At 36.1% G+C, this 23,165-nt stretch overlaps 3 protein-coding genes across 3 annotated transcripts in view; 2 read left to right on the forward strand and 1 right to left on the reverse strand.

The window, feature by feature from the left end:
* snx33 (sorting nexin 33) overlaps positions 1 to 14,028 on the reverse strand; it is a 16,672-nt gene extending 2,644 nt beyond the window's left edge. Inside the window, exon 1 of the mRNA XM_016537359.1 lies at positions 11,787 to 14,028. Within this exon, the coding sequence (XP_016392845.1) occupies positions 11,787 to 13,194 (1,408 nt within the window). The 5' untranslated portion in view covers positions 13,195 to 14,028. The remainder of the gene's footprint in view (positions 1 to 11,786) is intronic.
* Positions 14,029 to 15,658: 1,630 nt separating this feature from the next.
* LOC107727649 (snurportin-1-like) lies at positions 15,659 to 18,525 on the forward strand. Its single transcript, XM_016537599.1, has 6 exons — positions 15,659 to 15,711; positions 15,750 to 15,824; positions 15,925 to 16,089; positions 16,200 to 16,371; positions 16,865 to 16,984; positions 17,791 to 18,525. The coding sequence occupies exons 1-6, from the start codon at positions 15,701 to 15,703 to the stop codon at positions 18,091 to 18,093; spliced, it is 846 nt and encodes a 281-aa protein (XP_016393085.1). The 5' UTR covers positions 15,659 to 15,700; the 3' UTR covers positions 18,094 to 18,525.
* Positions 18,526 to 21,047: 2,522 nt separating this feature from the next.
* Positions 21,048 to 23,165, forward strand: part of LOC107727494 (tyrosine-protein phosphatase non-receptor type 9-like) — an 18,051-nt gene continuing 15,933 nt past the window's right edge. The window contains exon 1 of the mRNA XM_016537369.1: positions 21,048 to 21,615. Within this exon, the coding sequence (XP_016392855.1) occupies positions 21,583 to 21,615 (33 nt within the window). The 5' untranslated portion in view covers positions 21,048 to 21,582. The remainder of the gene's footprint in view (positions 21,616 to 23,165) is intronic.

The raw sequence follows: 23,165 nt of genomic DNA on the forward strand, positions 1-23,165 counted from the left end.
GAAATAATGAAATTTTTATTAGGTAATTATATGTACTATATATTATGCTGTATTTATTATTATAGAATTATACAAAAATGTATTGTATATAGTGCAAATATACATAAATATACACAATTTTACACACATTTTACACAGTATTTTGTAAAAAATATAAATAATTGCAGATACTGATTAAATCACACTTTCTGCAACACCTGCTCTACATTGCAAAGACCAAACAAGACTCTAATATAAGCAAAAAGTAAGATTTTTTTAAAAATGTTTACAGTCACGGCTCAGTGAATCTCTGATCTCACTTGCCAGATGAAAGTGCTTTTTGCCTCAGATTTGTTTCACATTTTCAGTTTAACCGGTTCTAAGTGTTCACGTTCTGTTGTGACAGAACAAACCACTCACACACACACTCACACACACTGGACGGAGCCGCTGAGTCACACGACTCAGAGAGATGCAAGTGAATCTGCAGACGTGAACCAACAGATCCACTAAATCATCACATGCTGTGTCCATCTGCAGCACAGAATACAGACGGAAAGCCAGAGATTATCAGACAGCATGACGAATTAGATATCCCAGCATGAATGGCTGATCAGAGGTCAGTGTTTGACACACCTGTAATCTGACACAGGAAGTCTGGCCCCTTGTTCTTTGTGTTTGAGATTGGATTCATGGCATTTATTGTTACTTTATTCCCTTTCAGCTCACAGAATGACCGATTACAAACCCACTGCAAAAACAGCACAAAGAACAAACGAGTACAGTCAAATGAAAGCCCAGAGTCTGTATGCAAAGGCCTCTTGTTTGCATTCCCACAGCGAGTATCTAAAATAAGACAATATTATGCCCCGTAAACAAGGTAAAAGTTTGAATACATATTTATTTTTGGAAATAATTTCTAACCATTGAGTAAAATGGCCCATTTCTACACTTTTTGTAGCATTTTATCCCGAGGCATGGAAGCCCATTTCTGATTCATAAAAAAAAACAAATCATGCTTTAGTAAATTACAATTATAGTTAAAAGGCTGAAATTATGAAATTCTAAGTCAAAATTATGACATTAAAAAGTAATAACTATAAGATAAAGGGTCTAAATTATGACATACTGTCATAATCATGAAATGTCAACATTTTGACTTTTTATCTCATAATTACTGCGACTTAGTAAGTAAGCCCATTTCCACCACATGAGAAAAAATGCTTTGGTAAATAATAACTATGAGATAAAGAATTGAAATTTTGACAGAAAGTTGAAATTGAGACAAAAAGTTAAAATTGAAATTAAAAAGTAGAAATGATGACATACTGTCATAATTATGAGAAAAATGCCAAATTATGAGATAAAAAGGTCATATGACATAAAATATCAAATGTTTTTATCTCATAATTATGTCTTTTTATCTTATAATTTAGAATGATCTCATAATTATGTCTTTTTATCTTATAATTAAAAATTATTTCATAATTATGACTCTTATAATTTAGAATTATCTCATAATTATGACTATCATTTAAATGTATCTCATAATTATTACTTTTTATCTCAAAATGCTGACTTTCTATGTCATGATTATGACATTTTGTGCAATTTAGATTTTATCATAGTATTATGCATTAGTATGACATCATTTCAACTTTTTATGTCAGATTTATGAGCTTTTTTGTTATAATAATTTTTTTCTAAAGTGCTGGAAATGGACTTCCTTATTGAGGTTTTGCATACAAAAAACATCACGCTAAAGCAACTGCTGTTAGTTGCTGATGAATGTAGAAATGCACTACAAATACAAGATAAAACTGTGATCTTAACATGGCAATCCACATACAATATGAAATAAAACAGGTTTTTTATTAGACCACTAACAGAAATCTTCATCTCATATGAATATACAACATTTAACCATAGTTACTCTATGCAAATTTTATGTACATAAACTCTGTTATTATTAGCTAACCTCTGAATACCAGTGTAGTTCAGGTTGCCGTTCATTAGGACAAGCCAAATTGCTGGATACTGAATATAACACAAGTGAACACAACATGCAGTTTTTAAATGAAGGTTTTTATTATTAAGGGAAAACAAAATCCAAAACTACATGGCCCTGTGTGAAAAAGTGTTTGCCCCCTAAACCTAATAACTGGTTGGGCCACCCTTAGCAGCAACAACTGCAATCAAACATGCAAAAAAATAAGAAATCAGGAAGGGGGCCAACACTTTTTCACACCACTGTATATGTGAGCTGTAATAAGTTAAATCTACAAAGAGCAAAGAAAAAATACATTTTCCAAGATGCATTCCTTTAAACTACGATACAATGAAATGATAGGGTGAATTTCTCAGGGACAGGAACAAGCGTCCAGCAGTACCAGGCACAACCCAGCATTGACCTCTACCACACATACTCTCTGTTCACTCAACCACACACAAGTTTACATGACTGCAGTCAATATGCTCAATATGACAGATTTCTTATAAAATCATCCATTTTTCAATCAAAATGGAAGATGTTTATTTAAATGAAAAGAGGACATGTTGCAAGCCTGATTCAAACCTGGGCAATCTGCACAAGCACCATCACAAGTCCAATCATTCTAATATGCTGATTTGAGAAACATTTCATATCATTATCAATGTCATGCGCACATTTCTGTCGTTGCAAACATCTGGTTTTCTTCACTTTGTAATGCTCAACAAGCAAAACTTTGAAAGTGGGGTTACTCTGATTTGATCACTAATGGACTGTAGACACGCTAAACATTAACATACACCATGAACGACTGGAATATAGTGAATTCCTCTTGTTCTTTATTTTCAAACATGCAAAACTACATTGCTTGTGTGCTACGGTCCTAACAGAGCCATTAAAAGAGGAAGCTGAAAATCCATAAACTGTCTGTGCATCATTTCTGTGGTCAGTGACTGTCTGTTTATTTGTTTTCCTATATAAACGCTAGTATATATGGTTTCTGTTTACTCTGAGGGAATGTCTGGAGGCTTTCTAATGGAAAACATGTCAAATCCTAACTCCAGTAGACCACTAAATTATTTTCTGGGGGTATTTTAGTCCATACAGCCATACAGCCAGTAAAATAGTGTCTTTTGAATTACATAATCACATTTTAAATGAAGCCAAATGTAACATTCTGTAGTATTTCCAGTAAGCAAGCTAACCAGTTAGCATGCAAAGCTAACATTCTCTACGCAAGTTACTTCAAATCTTTGTAGTTCTTCATACTTTTGATATGCAACAACATATTTGTTATATTTTATTAAATTAGACAAAACTGACAACACAGACAACCTAAATATAATATACCATAGGCTATAGCATGATGCTAATTTCAGTCAGAAACATGATCAGTGTATGATCTGATCTTTCTTTCAGTGTTTGAGGTGAAATGAATGTTAATAGCACAAAGAAAAACTGACCTGAAGCCACAGAACTGCATTTAATGTGTCTAACAGCACCACCGTGGAAACACAGAGGAATTTCGGACTGGAAAAACAGTCACAGCTCAATTTATCCCAGAGCAAATTCTCAGACACCAGAAGTGGAGAAACAAACCATAACGGTGGGCCAAAAAGATCACACAACCACACTTTTCAAGCAAAACTACAGAAAGAAGCATATTAGGTTAATATAGATATATGCTTTTTAAAATTAGATTTGGATACTTTCTAATGTGACAAACTACACCTGTGGTAACTCTGATGGGATGCCTGAGTGAGCTTTATACATCTAGTACACTGTTTTTACAGATAAAACTGATCTGATTATGAACAAAATAGTTTGCGGGGCCCCAGTGCAGGTTGTACCCATGGACCCTGTTTGAAATCATGTAAATAGCACAAATAAATAAATAGAACAAAGATAGAAATTAAACAATGTTTAGTTTTTTCAAGTTTGTGAGCATTCAGGTACAGAAACCGAATAATCAAATGTAAAATAGCATTGCATAGTCTTCACTGTATAAATTAAATATAGATTAGGCTAGTTCTTGTTAAAACTAAAAATGTATTCAGTCAAGAGCAGTGAGCGATTTTCTTTCTTTTATTTTCCTGGATTAACATTAAGGACACCGACACAGCCGTGGGCCCCTATAATCGTATTCGTCACCATCTTTCTACTAGTGACGGCCCTGGGTAGAATGCAAAATGTTTCAATACAAGCATTTCAGTCAAATGTAATTTATGCAACTTTTAAAACCCACGGGGGAAAATCAACCCATGGCAACAGTTTAAAAGTAGCCCAATTCCATGGAAAAAAACGTGGACTTCCATGCATCCAACATGAGCTGCAGGAGTCAGATTTGACTGATCACGGGATGAGAGGAGAGATGACTGACAAGATCATGCTGAAGGATTTGCTGCTCAACAGATCCTGAGCTCATTGACAAATATCTGATCTTCCTTTATACAGAGCGTGCGTGATCGTGAAATTGAAAGTGAACAGCGAGCGCTCATTCAAAAGAGATTTAAATACTCCACATATTGATGGCGGCTCCCTGATGCGCAAAAATTATATGCAATATTAGAATGTTTGCGGGAGCGGGCGGGACTGGACACAAAAAAAATCACGGGAGCGGGCGATAATGGTCAGAAATTCAGTGAGAGCAGGATTAAGAAAACAGTCCCTCACAGGGCTTTAATACAAAAACGCACACAATGAATGGCGACTGTAGAAAAGTCGAATCCCGGACATTTGGGGCGATTTAGAAATCCCGGCCGGACACATTTTTTTAGGTCCAAAAAGAGGACATGTCCGGGAAAAAGAGGACGTATGGTCACCCTAATTAATGGCTGAAATCAAACTTTGATGCTTGTTATCTCATTATTAGGCTACGTTTACATGACAACGATGTAGTCAAAAACGGAAAAGTTTTTCCCTTGCGTTTTTAAAAAGTTTCACGTATACACGACAATGTTTTCAAAACGATTTGCGTTTACACATATCCGCGAAAATGGCCAAAAACGCTGTATTACGTATGCCAGGCCAGTAGTTGCCGCTGTCACCTTGTTAGTAAACAGTTCCTGTAGGGAAGTGACGATTATATGATGTATATGATGCGTCTCCACTGTTGGTTGTAATATTGGTGAAGTAAATCCACACTTTGCTGAAGAAGCGTTAGCAAACTCTTGAGCAGCAATAACACTACCATGTACTCCGCCATTGTTGTGAATGTTTGTTCGCGCTTGCCTTTAAAATCGACACGTACTGCACATGTCTACATACCTAACATGCGCATGACGTCACCGTTTTCAAAGATTCCCGTATTGGGTGTTTACACGGAAACGACAATGGTGGCGTTTTCAAAAACTTGCACTTTGAAACCCCTTTTCAAAAATATGCATTTTCAGTCCCCAAAACGCCATTGTTGTGTAAACGAACAGTCAAAACGCATAAAAAGTTTCCCGTTTTTGGAAGAAAACGTTGTCGTGTAAACGGCCCCTTAGATTTTGAGACTTTAGCCTGGATTTCACAGAGAGGGTCACAATTTGTAAGTGTATACATAGTAAGTAAAAGTAAAAAATTTAGCTGCTATACAATTATAGGACAGGTGTGGAGCAATCATCCACCATCCCATCCTGTATATCTCTCCTGTTCATTCACACATGCTTACAATTCCTGATTTTTTAAGACACATGCGTGAAGTACAAAACCGGCTCAGTTGCTGCCAGTTAGCACTGAGAACCTCCGAGAGGAATTCAAGGTCTTGCCCTGACATGTTATTCCCCTTTATTTCAGACCTAAAAGCAACAAGAATCACTCCAAAAAACGCACAACTCTGATGTATGTGTGCGAGTGTGTATTACTGGCAATAAAATCAGACCAACACCCACACAATCCAAAGAGTTCACCACTACTGTACACGCAGAGCCCGAGGCCTGGAACGCCTTTTGTTTTCACTCGTATTTTTCATTCTCTCCCTATTTGCTAAGGCAGAATATGTTATGCATTAAAAGCTAAATTCATATCCCACTGCTTTTGGAAGACCTAAATATTTCTGTAGCCTTTAATTCGGACGGGTTCAAGCTGACTTCTGGACGTCGGGTCAAGTGTCCTGTCATCCCACGGTGGATCTGATTACACCGCACAAACGCCGTACAGAGCGCGCTCGGAGAGGGCTGTTATTATTTCCCTGGGTCATGTGTTGTTTTTCCTCTGTTCATTGGTTCTCTTTGACCTCTGCCTGTGCTGTCGTGCGGCTCACAAGAGAAACAGATGCTCAGTTTTCACATATCGCGATCCCGGCGTTACAGTCGCTTTACTGTCCCCTAAATGCAGGACGGAAGATGCTTTTTACCTACTGCAGGTAAATCAGAGGACAAAGCCAACACTGTTTTATCCATTAAAACTATTAAACTCAAATTGTATTTACTTTCTTTAATAAATGTTATTGGTTTAGGCCTATACTAGCCACTAAAATGAAATTTCCTTCTGACATCGGTATAAATCATACAAGTACATTAATGAACAAATAATATCATAGAATAACGTTTCCATTTAATCACATCTTGACATATAAAATTAAATCCCACCCCACATGATTTCCTGCTAAATGTTCACATATTTAAATGTCACATTATATATATTAAATACATTATGAATGCCATTTAATGGAGTGGAGTCAAGCAAAACGTCACCGGGCCCACTCATCGTTTTAATCATACGCTAGATTTAATTATATCGCATGGAATATTAATTCTAAATATTAACTAGAATTTCAATGATGCTAAAATAACTCTGATTTAATGGTGAATCAATATCAGAATTAATAAGCAAATTAAATATTGGACTGAAATCAAACATCAATGTTGATTCAGCAATGAATCAATGACTGTTGCTATCAAGAATACGGTTCCTAAATCTCTGTGTATAATAAACTCAATATAATAAACTCTAATCGGCTTCTACTGTAGGAGGCATGCTGTGTATACATTATTAGTTGCTATTAGCTTAAAATTATTTTAAACAATTTTTTATTTAAAACACCATTTTCCATTGTACGCTAAGATCCATTGTGTCTGAACATGAACAGTAATCATGTTAAGATCCGTTATAGGGTGTGGACATGAAACTGGAGAAATCATACTGGCCTGCTTTCAACATACTCCCACGTCAAATGTTTGCTTAGGGTGGTTATTTGATTAGCGCAAACTTATTCTAAAGAATAATGCTACGTTAACTAACCTAAAAGGCACAATAATGATTTAAGGATGGGATTAAATCTATTCCAAATCATTACAGTTAATCTGGGATCTGGCATGTGCCTCGGTCATGTGACCCATCACACCTTCAGCAAACTCAGTAATAAAGATGAAACGCATTTCTGTTCTCTTCAACAATCTACTGGCCTCACCACATTGAACACATCACTGCACCTGTTTTAACAACATTAAATCCTCTCATTGATTACAGTTTCTCAGTTGTTAGGGTCTCATGTAAGCATTGTTGTAATACCTCACATAAATAGATCCACCACCTGACAGATTTCACTCAAACAGGCGTCTTGAGAAATCACACAATCTCTATGATGCCTTTTAGCCAATCAGAAGTGCTCTCTGCATGTCAATCAACCTGCGTTTTGAGTTTTGCTTACATATCTTTGGAGGATGTGATTTTGGAGATGGAGCTGAAATCACTTACATAAACTTTAAATGATAAAAAAGTTAATTGCTTATCTTTAACAAAATTAAAAATGCCTGACTTTTTGTATTAATGAACTTATGATGATGATGAAAGACATATAAATCGGTTAATAAAAGCATTAATATACACTGCCAGGCAAATGTCTGGACATAGCTATTCATTTTTTATGACTAAAAACTACATAAAAATGAAAATTAATTCCATTTTCATTTTATTTTTTAGTTAAAGTTTGACAAAAAAAAAATTCTCCTTCAGTTTTAATTTAGCTTAGTACTTCAAGCCTCGGCAACTAACTAAAATAAAATAAGTTTAAGTTTTTACATTTTAATTCAGTTGCACACTATTTCTCTCACTTTCTGTGTTTTTTTTTTTTTTACTACACTCTAAAAAAAGATGGTTCTTTAAAAGTTCTTTACATGCAGTAATGGTTTTATTTAGAACCATAGTATTCTGAAGAACCCTTTCATGCTGAAATGGTTTTTTGTGTTAGAGTTTAGGGTTCTTTATTCCCGCCATTTTGTTTTTCAAATCTGTAACTGACAAAGCACCTCATACTGATTTTCTGGAGTTCAGTGATCCAACTACACAGACTATCAACACACTCTCAACACTATCAACACACTCTCAACAGGTAAATGATTTCGTTCTTAAATTTAAATACAAATTTAACTTTAAAAATGTAACAGGCTTCCAAACAAACATGTTCTTATCTCTCTTTTTTTAGTTTTTGGTCACATATAAGTGTGTGCAGCTCTGCTAAGCTGTGGAAACTTCTCTCCTCTTCTCCATTAAGTAGGTAAAAGATGAATTTTAAATTCATATTGTTAGATTTTTTTAATTATTACTTGAGTTTATGTATAAACATACCCAGTCACAAAAAATATTACGAGGGGTAAAAACAGTATAAAAAAAAATAATATATACAAATAATACTAATATTAATGATATTAACATACTAATATTAATGAAAAACTATCATTAAAAAGGTTATTTATAACACCAATAAGGTCCTATATAGCATTTTCAAAGCATGGTTCTATATGGAACCCTATAAAAAAGGTTCTATTTAGCACTAAAAAGGGTTCTGCTATTGTTACAAGCCGAAGAACCCTTTTCTGGTACTGTTTAGAACAATTTTTCTTAAGAGTGTACGACTATTTATGTATATATGCATGTCCTAAATATACATTAAAGTAATAATAATAAAAACCACAAATAATTAAAAAAAAAATATATATTTTTTTTAGAATTCTCTCTCAAACTCATTCTTTATTATGAGTACTGTACTATTATATAATACTATCTATCTATCTATCTATCTATCTATCTATCAGACAGACAGACAGATAGATAGACAGACAATTATTTGAATTACTATTTATTTTTGTATTTTCCATTTTCATTTTATTTTTTAGTTAAACGTTTTAGTAATTTTGTAGTTGTTTTTGTTTTATTTTTTCTATTAGTTTTACTTTAGTTTAGTACTTCAAACCTTGGTAACTAGCTAAAATAAAACAAGTTTATCATTTAACATTTTATTTCATTTGTATGCACACACACCATATATTTATTTATGTTTATGACCACAAATTAACATTAAAAATAATATAATATAGTAATATGTATTTGTTACACCTATCTGTTTTTATCATGCATAAGCAAATTCAGATTTGTCTGCCAAACTAAGTTATGCATTAGCCTTTAATTCAAAATGTTTTAATATTGTGACAAACATAAACTCAGTCAAGTGTGTACAAAATTTTATCTGGTAGTGTAAATACTTACTAAATGTCAGGATATATGTTAAGTCTGAGCTCTCATGAGAGAGAAATTCCTAACATCACTATGACATTCCACGAAAGGATCCTAATGAAAGTTTGTCTAAGCCACAAACTGATTGAGCTTTAATGTCTTGGACTTGAGTGCACTGATTAATCACACTATTTCCCTAACTTCCTGTGATTTAGACTGAGAATGAAGAGGATGCTTCCTGTCAGGAGCACAGCCAGGAATTTCTCTTTCTTAACTGCCATTTCAGCTTTACAAAGTCTCTGCAAGTCACCTTTGGGAGTTATCTGACATCATCAGCAGCAAAAATCACTCCAGTCCATGATGTGAGGCCAACCTGCTCATAAATAACAACACGTCTGATTGGCTGCCTACAGGCATGATGTCACTGGGTCACTCCAGCTGTGTGCCCCACATTTGAGCAAGTCACTAGCAAGCAGAACATCTAAAAGGGGTTTAGAAACAATTTGAAACGTCTGTGGCGACACAAAGAATAATGAAAGCTGAATTTCAACACCCATGAGTTAAATACAAGTTTGACCCATTTATCAATAAATCTCTTTAAAGGGGTCCTATTATGCTTTTTCACTTTTTAAATTTTAGTCAGTGTGTAGTGTGTATGTTTGGGCATAAAAACGATCTAGAAAGTTGCAAATCTCAAAGGCCACTCCAAAGGGAGATATTTCGTTTTTTAAAAATCCAATGATGTCAGGAAACAGTGGTTGCAATTTCTTTTTTAACTCTGTTTCTGAGCATTATAACCCCAATTTGCTATTGTGTGCTGCGCATTTTACTGAGGACAGCTTCCACAACATGAGGGAACAGCTAACCAATCACAACACATTTTGTTTTTCGGAAGGTGGACCTTCATCAAAGCCGGAACTAATCGAGCCGTTTGTGCCAGGCTGGGGAGAAAGGTATTGTAATAATGTAAATTATGTGAAAAATAATGCGTTTTTCGAACCACCAAGCATGAGAGCATGTTCTAGTACACCCCCAAAACATAATCAATACTTTGTAAAAGAGCATAATAGGACCCCTTTAAAAAAAAAAAAAAAGGAAAAGAAATGAGTTGGCCTACTTAAATGGATAGTTCACCCAAATGGATAGTTCAGTTTTTCTGAAGAAGGACAGACATGTATTGTGATATTTATAGCAAAAATATTAAATGGCATGGATGAATATTTACTGAGTAATCCACTATTTTGTAGAGGGGGGTCAAAACGGCAATTTTCACCTGAGATTCAGAGCCAAATTACAAGGGGGTAAAAATGACTTCAGGAAGATGGCAGCATCACAATGTTATTTTTACACAGAGACTAGTAGGTCTGTTAGTAAAATCTGTTCACTTTAGCAATCTTTGTTGCATTATGTGCCAATGGGGACCATTCAAAAATGGGAAAACAGCACTTTTCAAGTTTTTTCTCCAAAGTTTGCATGCCTGTAACTCAACAAGTATTAAAGATATCTTAATGCCCTTTTAGATATTGGGTCTTAACAAACTTTCCTTTTGGCATCTTCATTTTTAAGGCCCTATATGGTTCGGTTCCAGAGATAGAAAACAGCACTTTTCAAGTTTTTTCTCCAAAGTTTGCATGCCTGTAACTCAACAAGTATTAAAGATATCTTAATGCCCTTTTAGATATTGGGTCTTAACAAACTTTCCTTTTGGCATCTTCATTTTTAAGGCCCTGTATGGTTCGGTTCCAGAGATATTGGAATTTCAATATGGCTCCAAGAGTAAATTATTAATTTGTATATATTTTCAGTGATCAAAAACCAAAAAACATTGGACCAGTGTTATTTTACAATCACTGATATACTATTATAATTTGTATCAATATTTTGAAATAGTTTTTATTTTTAGTTAATTTTAAATAAAAAAATATATAACTTATAATAAATTTTATATCATTAATTATATCGTTTTTATTTTTTTAATTTGTCAATTTTTTAAATGTCTACATATTTTTTATTTTTATTTCAGTTTTAGTTTTACTTTATTTTAAATTACTTTCAATTTATAAATAAATTGACTTCATTCTTTATTTTACTTTTACTTCAAGTTAAACTAAACAAAAATCAGAAATAAAAGCTGAAATAAAACAAGTTTAAGTTTTTTCAGTTAGTGTTTACTTTTATTTCAAGCAACAAAAAAGTATTTCCATGCTTTTAGTTTTAGTTAACAAAAATAACTCTGCATTGGACCCCATTTACTTTCATTGTATGGCCAAAAACAAAATGGACACATTTTTCAAAATACCTATTTAGAATTTTTTTTAAAAGGCAGTTCTGAGTGAACTCTCCCTTTAAACAAAACTAAGTTTACCACTTTGCACTTTACCTTTCTGCAGGTGGATGATGTCTGGAAAGTTGGACAGCAGGCCCTGGTACAGCGACAGTTTATCCAGCATGTGAAACAGGTCGTATTTGGGCTGCTCAGCGAACATCTCCCCGATGTTCTCGTAGGTGCGGCCTGTGTGCGATATGGCGTTGTTCAGAGCATCCGAGCTGTACGGAGGGTCCAGCAGGAACGACTGGCTGATGGACTGGAAGGCGTTTCCCAGCCTCTGGAACTCCTTCCGGAAGCCTCCGAGGTGTTTGCGAACCAGTTCCGATGCGACGTGCGTCAGCTGCATCACGCTGTCGTCCATTTTTTTGGCGAACACCTTGAAGGAGTCAATGCGCTCCTCCACGTCTTGAAGGTCCTGGTGCTCGTTGGGAATCTGGAAGGTGAGCATGAAATGAGCCCCGACCAGCTCTTCCTTTTCCGCTCGCCTCTTCCCGAGCTTCCACTGTTTGTCGTCTCCGCACATGAGAAAGTGTTCGAAACCCTCGTACTGAGACAAAACAGGGTGGCTGGTCATGTGGTCCATCCATAAAATAAGCCTCCTCTTCCTTTTCTCAATAAAGTCTTCCTCGAATCGTCCCGTGGCTTGTTTCTCGGGAAGGTGCGGCACGGAAATTACCGTGAATTTGTGTAGTAGTCTGTTGTAGAGCCAGTCAAAGTGCTTGTAGCGGCGATACACCGGCCTGCCAGTGTGACTGGGGGTGACACGATACGAAATGTACGTCTTAATGCCTTTGAACTTCGTCTGTTTGGTGGGGTCTTCAATGGAACAGGTGAAGGGCTGAGGGTTCTCCTTCCACTGAGGCCCCCGGGGGCCCATTTCGATAGAGTAAGACTCTGCGATCTTGGCCATCATTGGAACGTCGCCAAGTATGAAGGCCTCCACACCTGAGCGCACAAAGTTGGAGAATCGGTTCAAGTTCCTGCCCACCATGCTGCCCTTTCTATTGCTGGACATGCTGTCCTGGCGCTCCATATGCGGCTTGGGCCGGTAGTGGACGTTGGGGTTGGAATACGGACTTTGGGAATGTCCATTGGCGCCAACACCCCTCCGAGGATCTTCATCCTCGACCACCGTCGAGGTTTCATCCCAGTCGTCCCAGTCGTCATCGTCGTCGCTCGGCAGGGTCGTGGAAGGCGTATGGATGTACGATATATCCTTACCAGGAGAGCTTCCAGGTGAGCTGAGGGAATGATCCGTCAGGTTGGACCCGGATCTGTTCCGGATGATGTGAACGTACGAGGCGGGGAACAGGCCTCGCTCTCCTCGGCTGTTCTCTCCTTGTAGCCAGCCGTCTACAGAGTTCTCGTCGAAAATCACCAGCTCCTCATTCTCCTGAATGCTGATCGCCTCCTTGTTCTCACTTTGGAAAGTGTAGAGGGCTTTGGCTCTCAAGGACATTTTTGTAACTTTGCAAGCCAGATGCGCAAAAGTGGGCCACAACAAAAGTTCCTTACCTCATATCAGACTGCACAGATCAAATCTAACAAAAACAGGGCTATTTGATAACTTAAAAGTTTGGTTATATAGTACATCAGTACTTGTTAATATATTCATAATACTTTAACAAAACTAGCAGTTTTGAGGCTGTTGGTAAATAATATTCTTTACGATAAATATCTTCAAGTCTTTTTAAAGTTACTGACCATGAAGAAGACAACAGGAATCTTTTTTCCCCCCCTGGGAAACAATCTCCAATATGCTACATTTGTAAATAAAGCATTACATGTTGGAACTCCCTGCCAGGTTGTTATTCTCCAACTTCCCTTAATTTATGCCGTTTCATTATTCCACAAAACCAGAATCTTCAGCCGCAAAAAAAACAAAAATAAACCGATAAATCCACAAATCCCGTCCAGCAGAACCGTGACACCGGCAAACACATTCAGTTCAGTGTCCCATAATAACTATATAATAGTTTTAGGCATCTTGCATGCTGTCAAAATATTTAAAAAAAAACACACACAAACATCTGTTTTGCAAGTCCGGCTGAACTAAATTCCAAATGAAAACATTATCCCAACATTTCGTCCCAGACAGGGATGGGAAATAAACGCATCTTTTGCATTCCGCCAACAAAAGGACAAAAAGTACATCTAAAGCATTTTTATAATCCACAGATCCAGTTCAGATCGCTGTGTGTTCATTGTATTCCCTTCAAGGTGTGATTCAACAGGCCCGTGAGGAGTTTTTCATAAACTATGTCTTTACTTTGAGCACAAACGCAGTAACTCTTTCCATGACGCGAGGATTGAACAATGAGAGTAGCGCAGTTTAGCGCGAGCTTTACAGTCGCGTCTGTGGCGCCGCTCGGCGGTCAAGTAAACAACTGTAGCATCTGTTGGTAAATAATATTCTTTGCGATAAATATCTTCAAGTCTTTTTAAAGTTACTGACCATGAAGAAGACAACAGGAATCTTTTTTTTCCCCCCTGGGAAACAATCCCCAATATGCTACATTTGTAAATAAAGCATTACATGTTGGAACTCCCTGCCAGGTTGTTATTCTCCAACTTCCCTTAATTTATGCCGTTTCATTATTCCACAAAACCAGAATCTTCAGCCGCAAAAAAAACAAAAATAAACCGATAAATCCACAAATCCCGTCCAGCAGAACCGTGACACCGGCAAACACATTCAGTTCAGTGTCCCATAATAACTATATAATAGTTTTAGGCATCTTGCATGCTGTCAAAATATTTAAAAAAAAACACACACAAACATCTGTTTTGCAAGTCCGGCTGAACTAAATTCCAAATGAAAACATTATCCCAACATTTCGTCCCAGACAGGGATGGGAAATAAACGCATCTTTTGCATTCCGCCAACAAAAGGACAAAAAGTACATCTAAAGCATTTTTATAATCCACAGATCCAGTTCAGATCGCTGTGTGTTCATTGTATTCCCTTCAAGGTGTGATTCAACAGGCCCGTGAGGAGTTTTTCATAAACTATGTCTTTACTTTGAGCACAAACGCAGTAACTCTTTCCATGACGCGAGGATTGAACAATGAGAGTAGCGCAGTTTAGCGCGAGCTTTACAGTCGCGTCTGTGGCGCCGCTCGGCGGTCAAGTAAACAACTGTAGCATCTGACTGACAGAGTTAAACATTGCAGTTTCTAATAAACGCAAAACGCATCCAAATTACTACAATAACTCAACTAGATAGTGTACAATGACTTATTGCCACTGAATGACAAACACTGCACTGTTCTGCCATTCAGACACATTCAAATCTCTGGCAAATCTTGTACACAAGAACGTATAAACCATTTAAATTAATATTTTAAATAATTATTAGTTTGAAATCCGACACAGGAGTCTTTTTAAAAGGATTTTCAAAATAATTCTTATTTAGTGATCACAGCTGTGATTGGTCCATCCTGATCAGCGCGGAGAAAACTAACAGATACCACGTGATGTCGCCATTGGTTTCAGTCTGAATAGATAATAACAGAACTTAACAGCAGTTAAAGTACACGGTGAAGAGTTCAAATATGACAAATATTATTTAGACTAATTATAGGCAACACCTGGACCGCTGGTCTCACTAAATATTTCATTTCCTCTTTTTTGTAACGCTTCTATTTTGCTTTAGAACTGAGGTTTTGCAAGGAGACGAACTAATGCAGCATATTTTTTTTACAGTATGTACATTTTTAACAGAATTTTAATTTGTGATTCGTCGCAGTAAATCCAACGAGCTTTAACCACCGTAAAATGATTTTGAGATGAATTCTTCACCAATCGGTGAAACTCGGCGATTAATTTTGGTCGGCCGCGACGAGGCGTGATGACGTCAGCGCGCCATTGCGTTTCAACGTGTTTCTCTGCAGAAGTAGGTGTTTGTGTTTTTCGCTGTCCTGCTTTTCCATTTCCGTTTGTGTTAGGCCTACTCTTTTAAATCATGAGTAAAGGATTTTAAGAGCAACTCTGATGGGATTGTGATCACGTGTTTGCTGTCTCTCTCTGCCTTCAGTCTGTTTATCTGTACGTGGTGTTTGTTTCGTGTTTGTCCATATGAGATTTAAATGAGTTCTGTTTGCTTTTGAAATATCTTAGTGGTCTACATACACTTAAATGCACTTATCATGGCATATAAATGATTTAAACTCCTGTATGTTGTCACAGGTCCATCATGGAGGCTCTGACCCAGGCTCTCTCCTCCAGCTTCGCTGTATCCAGAGAACCAAACAGCACTTCTGCTCCCCATCCACGCCTGGCCCAGTACAAGAGCAAATACAGCGTTCTGGAGCAGAGTGAACGGCGCAGGAGGTTCCTGGAGCTGCAGAAAGAGTGAGTTTACCTTACACAACCACATAGAACACAAGAGCAGCTGTTATCAGCCACCTTCAACACCCTCAACTTTGATGCAGTGACACTGATGGAATACATTATGTTGGCAGGAAGAGGCTAAACTACGTGAATCATGCCCGACGGCTGGCTGATGGAGACTGGACTGGAGCTGACAGCGAGGATGAAGAGAAGAAGAGTCCGCCGCAGCTGGAGAACAGCGCTGATGAAGAAGGGATGGAGATCGAGCAGAAGAAAAAGCTACCGAAGCATTATGCCAACCAGGTGCTTAAAGACACATAGACAGATATAGTTGTTTAAAAAAAGATTTTTAAAGTTACAGTAGCTAAAAAATGCCTTTTAACAAATTCTAAGTGCTTCTTACGTAATAATATGTGACCCTGGACCACAAAACCAGTCATAAGGGTCAATTTTTCGAAATTGAGATTTATACATCATCTGAAACCTTGGTTTGTTAGGATAGGACAATATTTGGCCGAGATACAACTATTTGAAAATCTGGAATCTGACGGTGCAAAAAAATCTAAATATTGAGAAAATCATCTTGTAATTGGTGATTTCTTTCAGACTTTTCCACACTGATGCTGAGTCATTAAGATACTATTAATAACTTGTATGAGTATAAATTACTTATGTAAATATTTTATAATAAAAATACTACAAAAGTGATGCATTATAATGCTGTCTGTGAACATAATTAAGTCTTTTAAAAGAAAAGTTGTACATTTTATGTTTCTGTTATATTTCTGTTCTCCAGCTGATGCTGTCAGAGTGGTTGGTGGACGTCCCTGCAGATCTGAGCTCTGATTGGCTGATGGTGGTTTGTCCAGTTGGAAAGCGTTCCCTCGTTGTCGCCTCCAAGGTTTGGATCTTTTTCCATCCATCATGAACATCTTGAGATCAGACATGCACTAATGTTCAAAAGTTTGGGTTTAGGAATTTTGTTTTTAAATAATTAATACTTTTATTCCGAAAGGATGCATTAAATTGATCACAGTAAAATAATTTATAATGTTAAAAGATTAAATTTCAAATAAATGCTGTTCTTTCCTGAATTAAACGTTTCACAGTTTTCCATAAATATATTGATTAGCACAACCATTTTCAACACTGATAATAATCAGAAATGTTTCTAGAACCGCAAATCTGCATATTAGAATGATTTCTCTGAAGGATCATGTGACACTGAAGACGGGAGTAATGATGCTAAAAATTCAGCTTTGCGTCACAGGAATAAATTACATTTTAAAATACAAAATTATTTAAACTGTAAAAACATTACATTTTTACTGTATTTTTGATCAAATAAATTTAGCCTTTGTGAGCATGAGACAACATATTTTTCTTAAATATACACATGCATGTGTGTGTATTTATCTATACATAACAAATATACACAGTGCACACACATATTATGTAAACAAAAACTTTTATTTTGGATGCGATTAATTGCGATTAATTGTTTGACAGCACTAAATAATTATGGTATTACTTTTTTTCCTATTTAAAGCTGCAGAAACTTTATATTTTAGACTTTTAGGGACTTTTTTAATTTACACACATGCTCCTAAATACATTTTATAGTTCGCACATCTGTTTTTGGTTGCATATGCGAGTGAGACTCTCGTACTGTTGAGTCCTGGCATACAGTAGATGAACTCACACTGTGTTCCTCTCTTCTAGGTGGACGGGCTTCTTTTCTACCACAAGGAGACCCACTACACCCCTGGCAGCACGCCGTTGGTCGGCTGGCTCAGACCCTATATGGTGGTAGATATCTTGGGCATCGAGGTGCCACAGTGTCCCCTCACCATCAAGCCTGATTATGCCAGCCATCAGCTTCAGCAGATCCTGGAGCACAAGAAAACCTCTACAGAAGTTCGTCCGGCCGACCAAAACGGCCGATATGAACTGGAACACCTGTCCACGCCAGAGACACAGCTGGAGAAGTCTCACAGTGTTCAGAAAGAGAGCATGGACGTCTGAGGACTTCTGCATGAACCGTTTTAGAGAGCACTTTTCTCAAGTCTCTGCATGACCACGAAGATGATCACATTTCAGGAGAACGCTGATGTCAATGAGTTTTTAATTGCTATATTTAAAATTGCAATTCAGTTCTAGGTAACTCCGATGGAACTATTTCTGCAACCGTAATCGCAAAAATGAAACTATTCTGCTTTTGTGCAGATATTATTTTAGGAAACATATAGGTTTAATGATAGTAGACCCTCATGCTCTGCTGTATTCACATACTCTGTTTAGTCACGCCTCTTCATTGGATTTTATATATAGCTTTTTAATTCGATCTTTTCTGTAGAAGATGAGATCATTAAGATTCAGCTGGTGAAGAAGCCTATGGATAGTTTTTTAAATTTGTGTTATGACTTCAATAAAGTTTTACTGTCTGTTTTGTTTATCCCTTTGTTTAAAATATTTTTGAATGTCTGAAATTTTCTTGCTTCTAAACCCACATTGACGAAAGTTTGGGGTCAGTACATTTTATTATTATTATTATTAATTTATTTTAAGAAATTAAAGTTTTTTTTTATGATTTTTATTTTTAATGTTTTATTTAGCAAGGATACATTAAATTGATCAAAAGTGACTGTCACAAATGTTTAAATGTCTTTTTGAACTTTCCATTCATCAAAGAATCATTTAAAAAAGTATCGGTTTCCACAAAATATTAAGCAACAGCTGTTTTGACTTTGATAATAAGAAATGTTTGTTGAGCAGCAAATCAGAATGATTTCTGAAGAATCGTGTGACACTGAAGACTGGAATATTGATGCTGAAAATTCAGCTTTATATCACAGGAATAAATTACATTTTAAAGTATATTCAAATAAAAACAGTTCTTTAAAATTATAATAATATTTCAAAATATTACTGTTTTTACTGTGTTTTTGATCGAATAAATGAAGTCTTGGTGAGCATAAGAGACTTCTTTCAAAAACTTTAAAAAATCATTCCGACCACAAGCGTCTGAACAGTATAGTATATATTATACAATTATTAGAAAATAATAATATAATTAGTTATATAAGTGATAATATATTTAATAGATAAAATATTGTTTGATATATACAGACAGACATGTATAAAACAATAACGAGGGTTTTTTTAACTACTAAATGTCTCAGCAACATTGTAACAGCACTGAGTTTTTAGCTTTGCCAAGGAAAGGCTGGCATCATCAAAATCTCTTCTGGTTGAATGTCAAACACCTCAAACACAGATGTGCAGGCGGTTATAGTGAGGCTGCTTTCGTTGATTTGAAACCACTAGGTCACTTAGTTCAGCAGAAAACCATAATCGTGTAATCGGAGAGTTTGGTTATTAGTCACTCAGTAGCTGCTTTCCAGGAACTGGCAGCACCTGTCAGCCCAGATCAGACTTCCCGGATCACTCATGACCGACATTGAGTAAGACCTGTCAATCAATAAAGTACGTCAACAGCCTAGGCCTACTCAAAACATAAATTGTGCCAAAAATGCTCTCTAGTTTTTGAGACGTGTATGATTTGCAGCTTCTCAAATCCTGTTTTGCCTGACTTCAAGATGTTTTTGTGTGTATAGTTTAGTTTGGGGCTCACTGTGAGTGTGAATTTCCTCTCTGAAAGTGAAAGCACTTGTGTGCATTTTTCCAGCATGATGTCATGCATGCTCTCCTGTCAGTCATTCTAGCCCAGTGGAAAGCCGCCCACTGGAAGCTCTTTGTTGTTTTATCAGCTCAGCTTCTTGGCAGATTTTCTTGCGTCAGGTTTAAACAGTAAAAAGTTTACACCCTTGCACCCAGAATGATATCTGTACAGAATGGAAACTTTCAGTTAAAAATACTGACATTAATATTGCTGTGATCTATATTTAGCTGTAGTTTAAGAACAAAATTGACCTAAAAAATAAGCTAAATGTTTTATATTTTGCAGGTCCCTAATATATCTATGTATATATGCACATTTTACTAAACAACAATGTAGTTAAATATTTTATTCTAAATATATATCTTATTTTGAACTGTTGTTCTATAAGTACAAAAATAGAATGGGGGGTTTATGTAAATCTAAATATATTTTTAAATCTTTAAAATATTTGATAGAGAAAAAGGACAACAAAAAAAGAGCGCCAACCAAGCATCCCACAGGTGGGACGGTGACAGTTAAGGGGTTTTAACTTAGAAAACTTACTTTTAGTTAGTTATGAAAACATTAGAATATGTCATCATTTACATAACTAAATAAGTGTGTGTGTGTGTGTGTACTTGTTTATGCTACATTACATTGTACATACAAGGATAGTAAAACCTGAAATTTTTGACATTGTGGAGGGGAACAAATCATTAAAGATAGTAAATGATGTTTACCTGAAAGTGTAACAATGCAAACAGGTTTTCTGTAAGGGGTAGGTTTAGGGTTAGGGGATAGAAAATATAATTTGGTCAGTATAAAAGTAATAGAAGTCTATGGAAAGTCCCCACAATTCACAGAAACAAACGTACGTGTGTGTGTGTGTGTGTGTGTGTGTGTGTGTGTGTGAACGAAGTCCGATTCGCAAATGAATCATTCTTAAATATTTGAAATCATCATGATTTGGAAACATATCAAATCATATCAAGTTATATGATATGATATGCAATAATATGCAAGTGCTTGTCATAGCACTTGCATATTATTGCTCTTTTGTTGGTTTTGATTGCTTCTATTGTCATCATTTGTAAGTCGCTTTGGATAAAAGCGTCTGTTAAATGACTAAATGTAAATGTAAAACTAAATATGTATTTCACTAGACAAATAACACGTACAGGAACTCCTCTAAATACTTAAAACATAAATTTAAAAAAAATACAAAAAAAGAATCCGTTTTTGAACAAGTTCACTGAAAGGAGCCGTCCGAACGAACCGATTCGCTCCAATGACTCGGACTCCTCTAGGTTTTTATGAATGGAGAGGAGGAGCGTCGTTCAGTTTGCAGTTCTCCATTGTGGCCAGCAGAGGAAGCGTCATCTTTCATCTTTCACTGCTGCTGCTTTTCAGGAGCGTCTGATCTTCACTCGCCCTCTCGCGTTAAAGCGTCTAAAAGCTCCCGGATGACGCGGAGCCGATCGTTTAATATAATATCATACCTTCAAACAAACGAACCGGCCTTCGACGAGTTTCGACGGAGCACCGTGATGAATTTCTCCCTTCGTCACACAGGCGAGCGGACCGAAGCTCCGCTGGAGCACCATTAGTGTATGTGTGTAAAAAAAAAAAATTTATATATATATAAATGTGGATCCAACCGAATCGGGACCGGATCATGAACGCGCCGTGCTGAAGTGGCGGACCTCTCGAGCGGAAAACGGCGCGAGTCTCGCGCTGCTGCTGCTGTTAGCCTGATCGCTGCTAACGGGCCTAAAAAGCCCGGTCTGATCTCTACAGTCCGATCTAAACAGCTGTGTGAGCTTTAATAAGATCCTCCAGCGGGAGAGCAGAGGATGGCCAGCCGCCTGAGCGCCGAGGAGGAGCAGGTATGAAATACCGTCACAATCCGGTTAACGCTGATTCTCTGTTCCAGCGGTTCTGTTGCTAAGCAACCCCGGGACACTGTCCGGTTGACTAGAACAACTTTACAGTGGTTTACCGTGGTAATCTTAGTTCAGACCAAAGTACCTTGTTATTAGAGTTATGGGTACGGTTTTTATTGAATTAAAGGCAGTTCGACAAAAATAGGAAATAAAAATATGAAAAACATCAGGTAAAAATAGTAAACCTTTAAAATTAATACTTGTTAGATTACAAAAAAGTAAACATGAAAACAGTTTTTCAAACTGTATGTAACTATTTTAATAAATCATAAATAATATATTATAAACAGTATTGTAACTTTGTTTAACATTATAAAAACATTTAATTAGTGCTTTCAAACGATTAATCGCGATTAATCGCATCCCAAATAAATGTTTTTGTTTACGAAATATATGTGTGTGTACTGTATTTATTTAGTATGTAGCTTATATATAAATACACACACATACAGTATATGTTTTGAAAATGCAGGCATGTTCATAACACTAAATGAGAAATTGAGGACAAATCTCATTGGTTAACCAGTATTTCCCACAACTCAAAATTGATACGGGGCAAACTTACCCACAACATAAGGGTTAAACATGCAAGAAGCTTCTAGAATCGTTCTTATTTTGTTTCAGAATCAGAATTGTTTTAACTTTAAAGGATTAGTTCATCTACAAATGCAAAAGTTCATCATATACCCACCCCAGTGTCGTTCCATTAATATTTTTTTAATAATATACTGTCACTTATTTCCTTTTGCTTGCATTATATGGGGACTAGAGCTTTCAAGCTTCAAAATAAATGCAAAAGCACCGTACAAGCAGTTTGTACAACTTATGTGCTTTATTTCCAAATATTCTGAAGTCATGTATTATCTCTTTTGAGGCAAGCAGACTAAATTTAAGTCGTTGTTCTTCAGATAATCAGACAGGATCATTGAATCAGTGAGTTGAACTTGAGAATCAAACAGTTCGATTCGTGAATGAATCATTTAGATTTTTGTGAACTATTTGCTATAAGTGGATTTTGTTGTTTTTAATAATTTTCCCGTACTGACTTCTAACATACAAAACTATTCCTTAATTTTTTTTTAACCAAGGAAATATTGTTTTAATTGGTAATTTCATTGGTCTATCCTCTGTCCTCAATATCACTTTCCATTCATAATGTCCCTTTCACTAACAAAAGCCACTTCTTTAATGATGTCATCCTCCAGGAAGTGACATAATTTTTTAATGAGAAAACAGCAGCATAAACTATAATGAGTATTATTATCAAAAGATTAAATAAAATCTCTGATGTTGTTTAGTATTAGATATTTTTTCTCAGTAATGAATAAAATTATAGAAATGGGTTAATGTCAGATTTTCAAAAGATAAAATATCAAAATTACTTTAGAGTTGACACCCTCAGCCTTTATACAGTGTGTGTGTGTGTATGTATATATATTATATATATGTGTATATATATTTATATATATACACACACACATTTTTTTAATTAA

This window comes from Sinocyclocheilus rhinocerous, unplaced genomic scaffold (assembly GCF_001515625.1).
Source record: "Sinocyclocheilus rhinocerous isolate Xijiao unplaced genomic scaffold, SAMN03320098_v1.1 scaffold1605, whole genome shotgun sequence".
Classification (NCBI taxonomy): Eukaryota; Metazoa; Chordata; class Actinopteri; order Cypriniformes; family Cyprinidae; genus Sinocyclocheilus; species Sinocyclocheilus rhinocerous.

Coding starts and splice junctions, on each gene's coding strand:
- LOC107727649 (XM_016537599.1), top strand. Junction 15,825..15,924: donor TTTGTCCATATGAGATTTAA/ATGAGTTCTGTT, acceptor ATGTTGTCACAG/GTCCATCATGGAGGCTCTGA. Junction 16,372..16,864: donor CGAAGCATTATGCCAACCAG/GTGCTTAAAGAC, acceptor TCTGTTCTCCAG/CTGATGCTGTCAGAGTGGTT.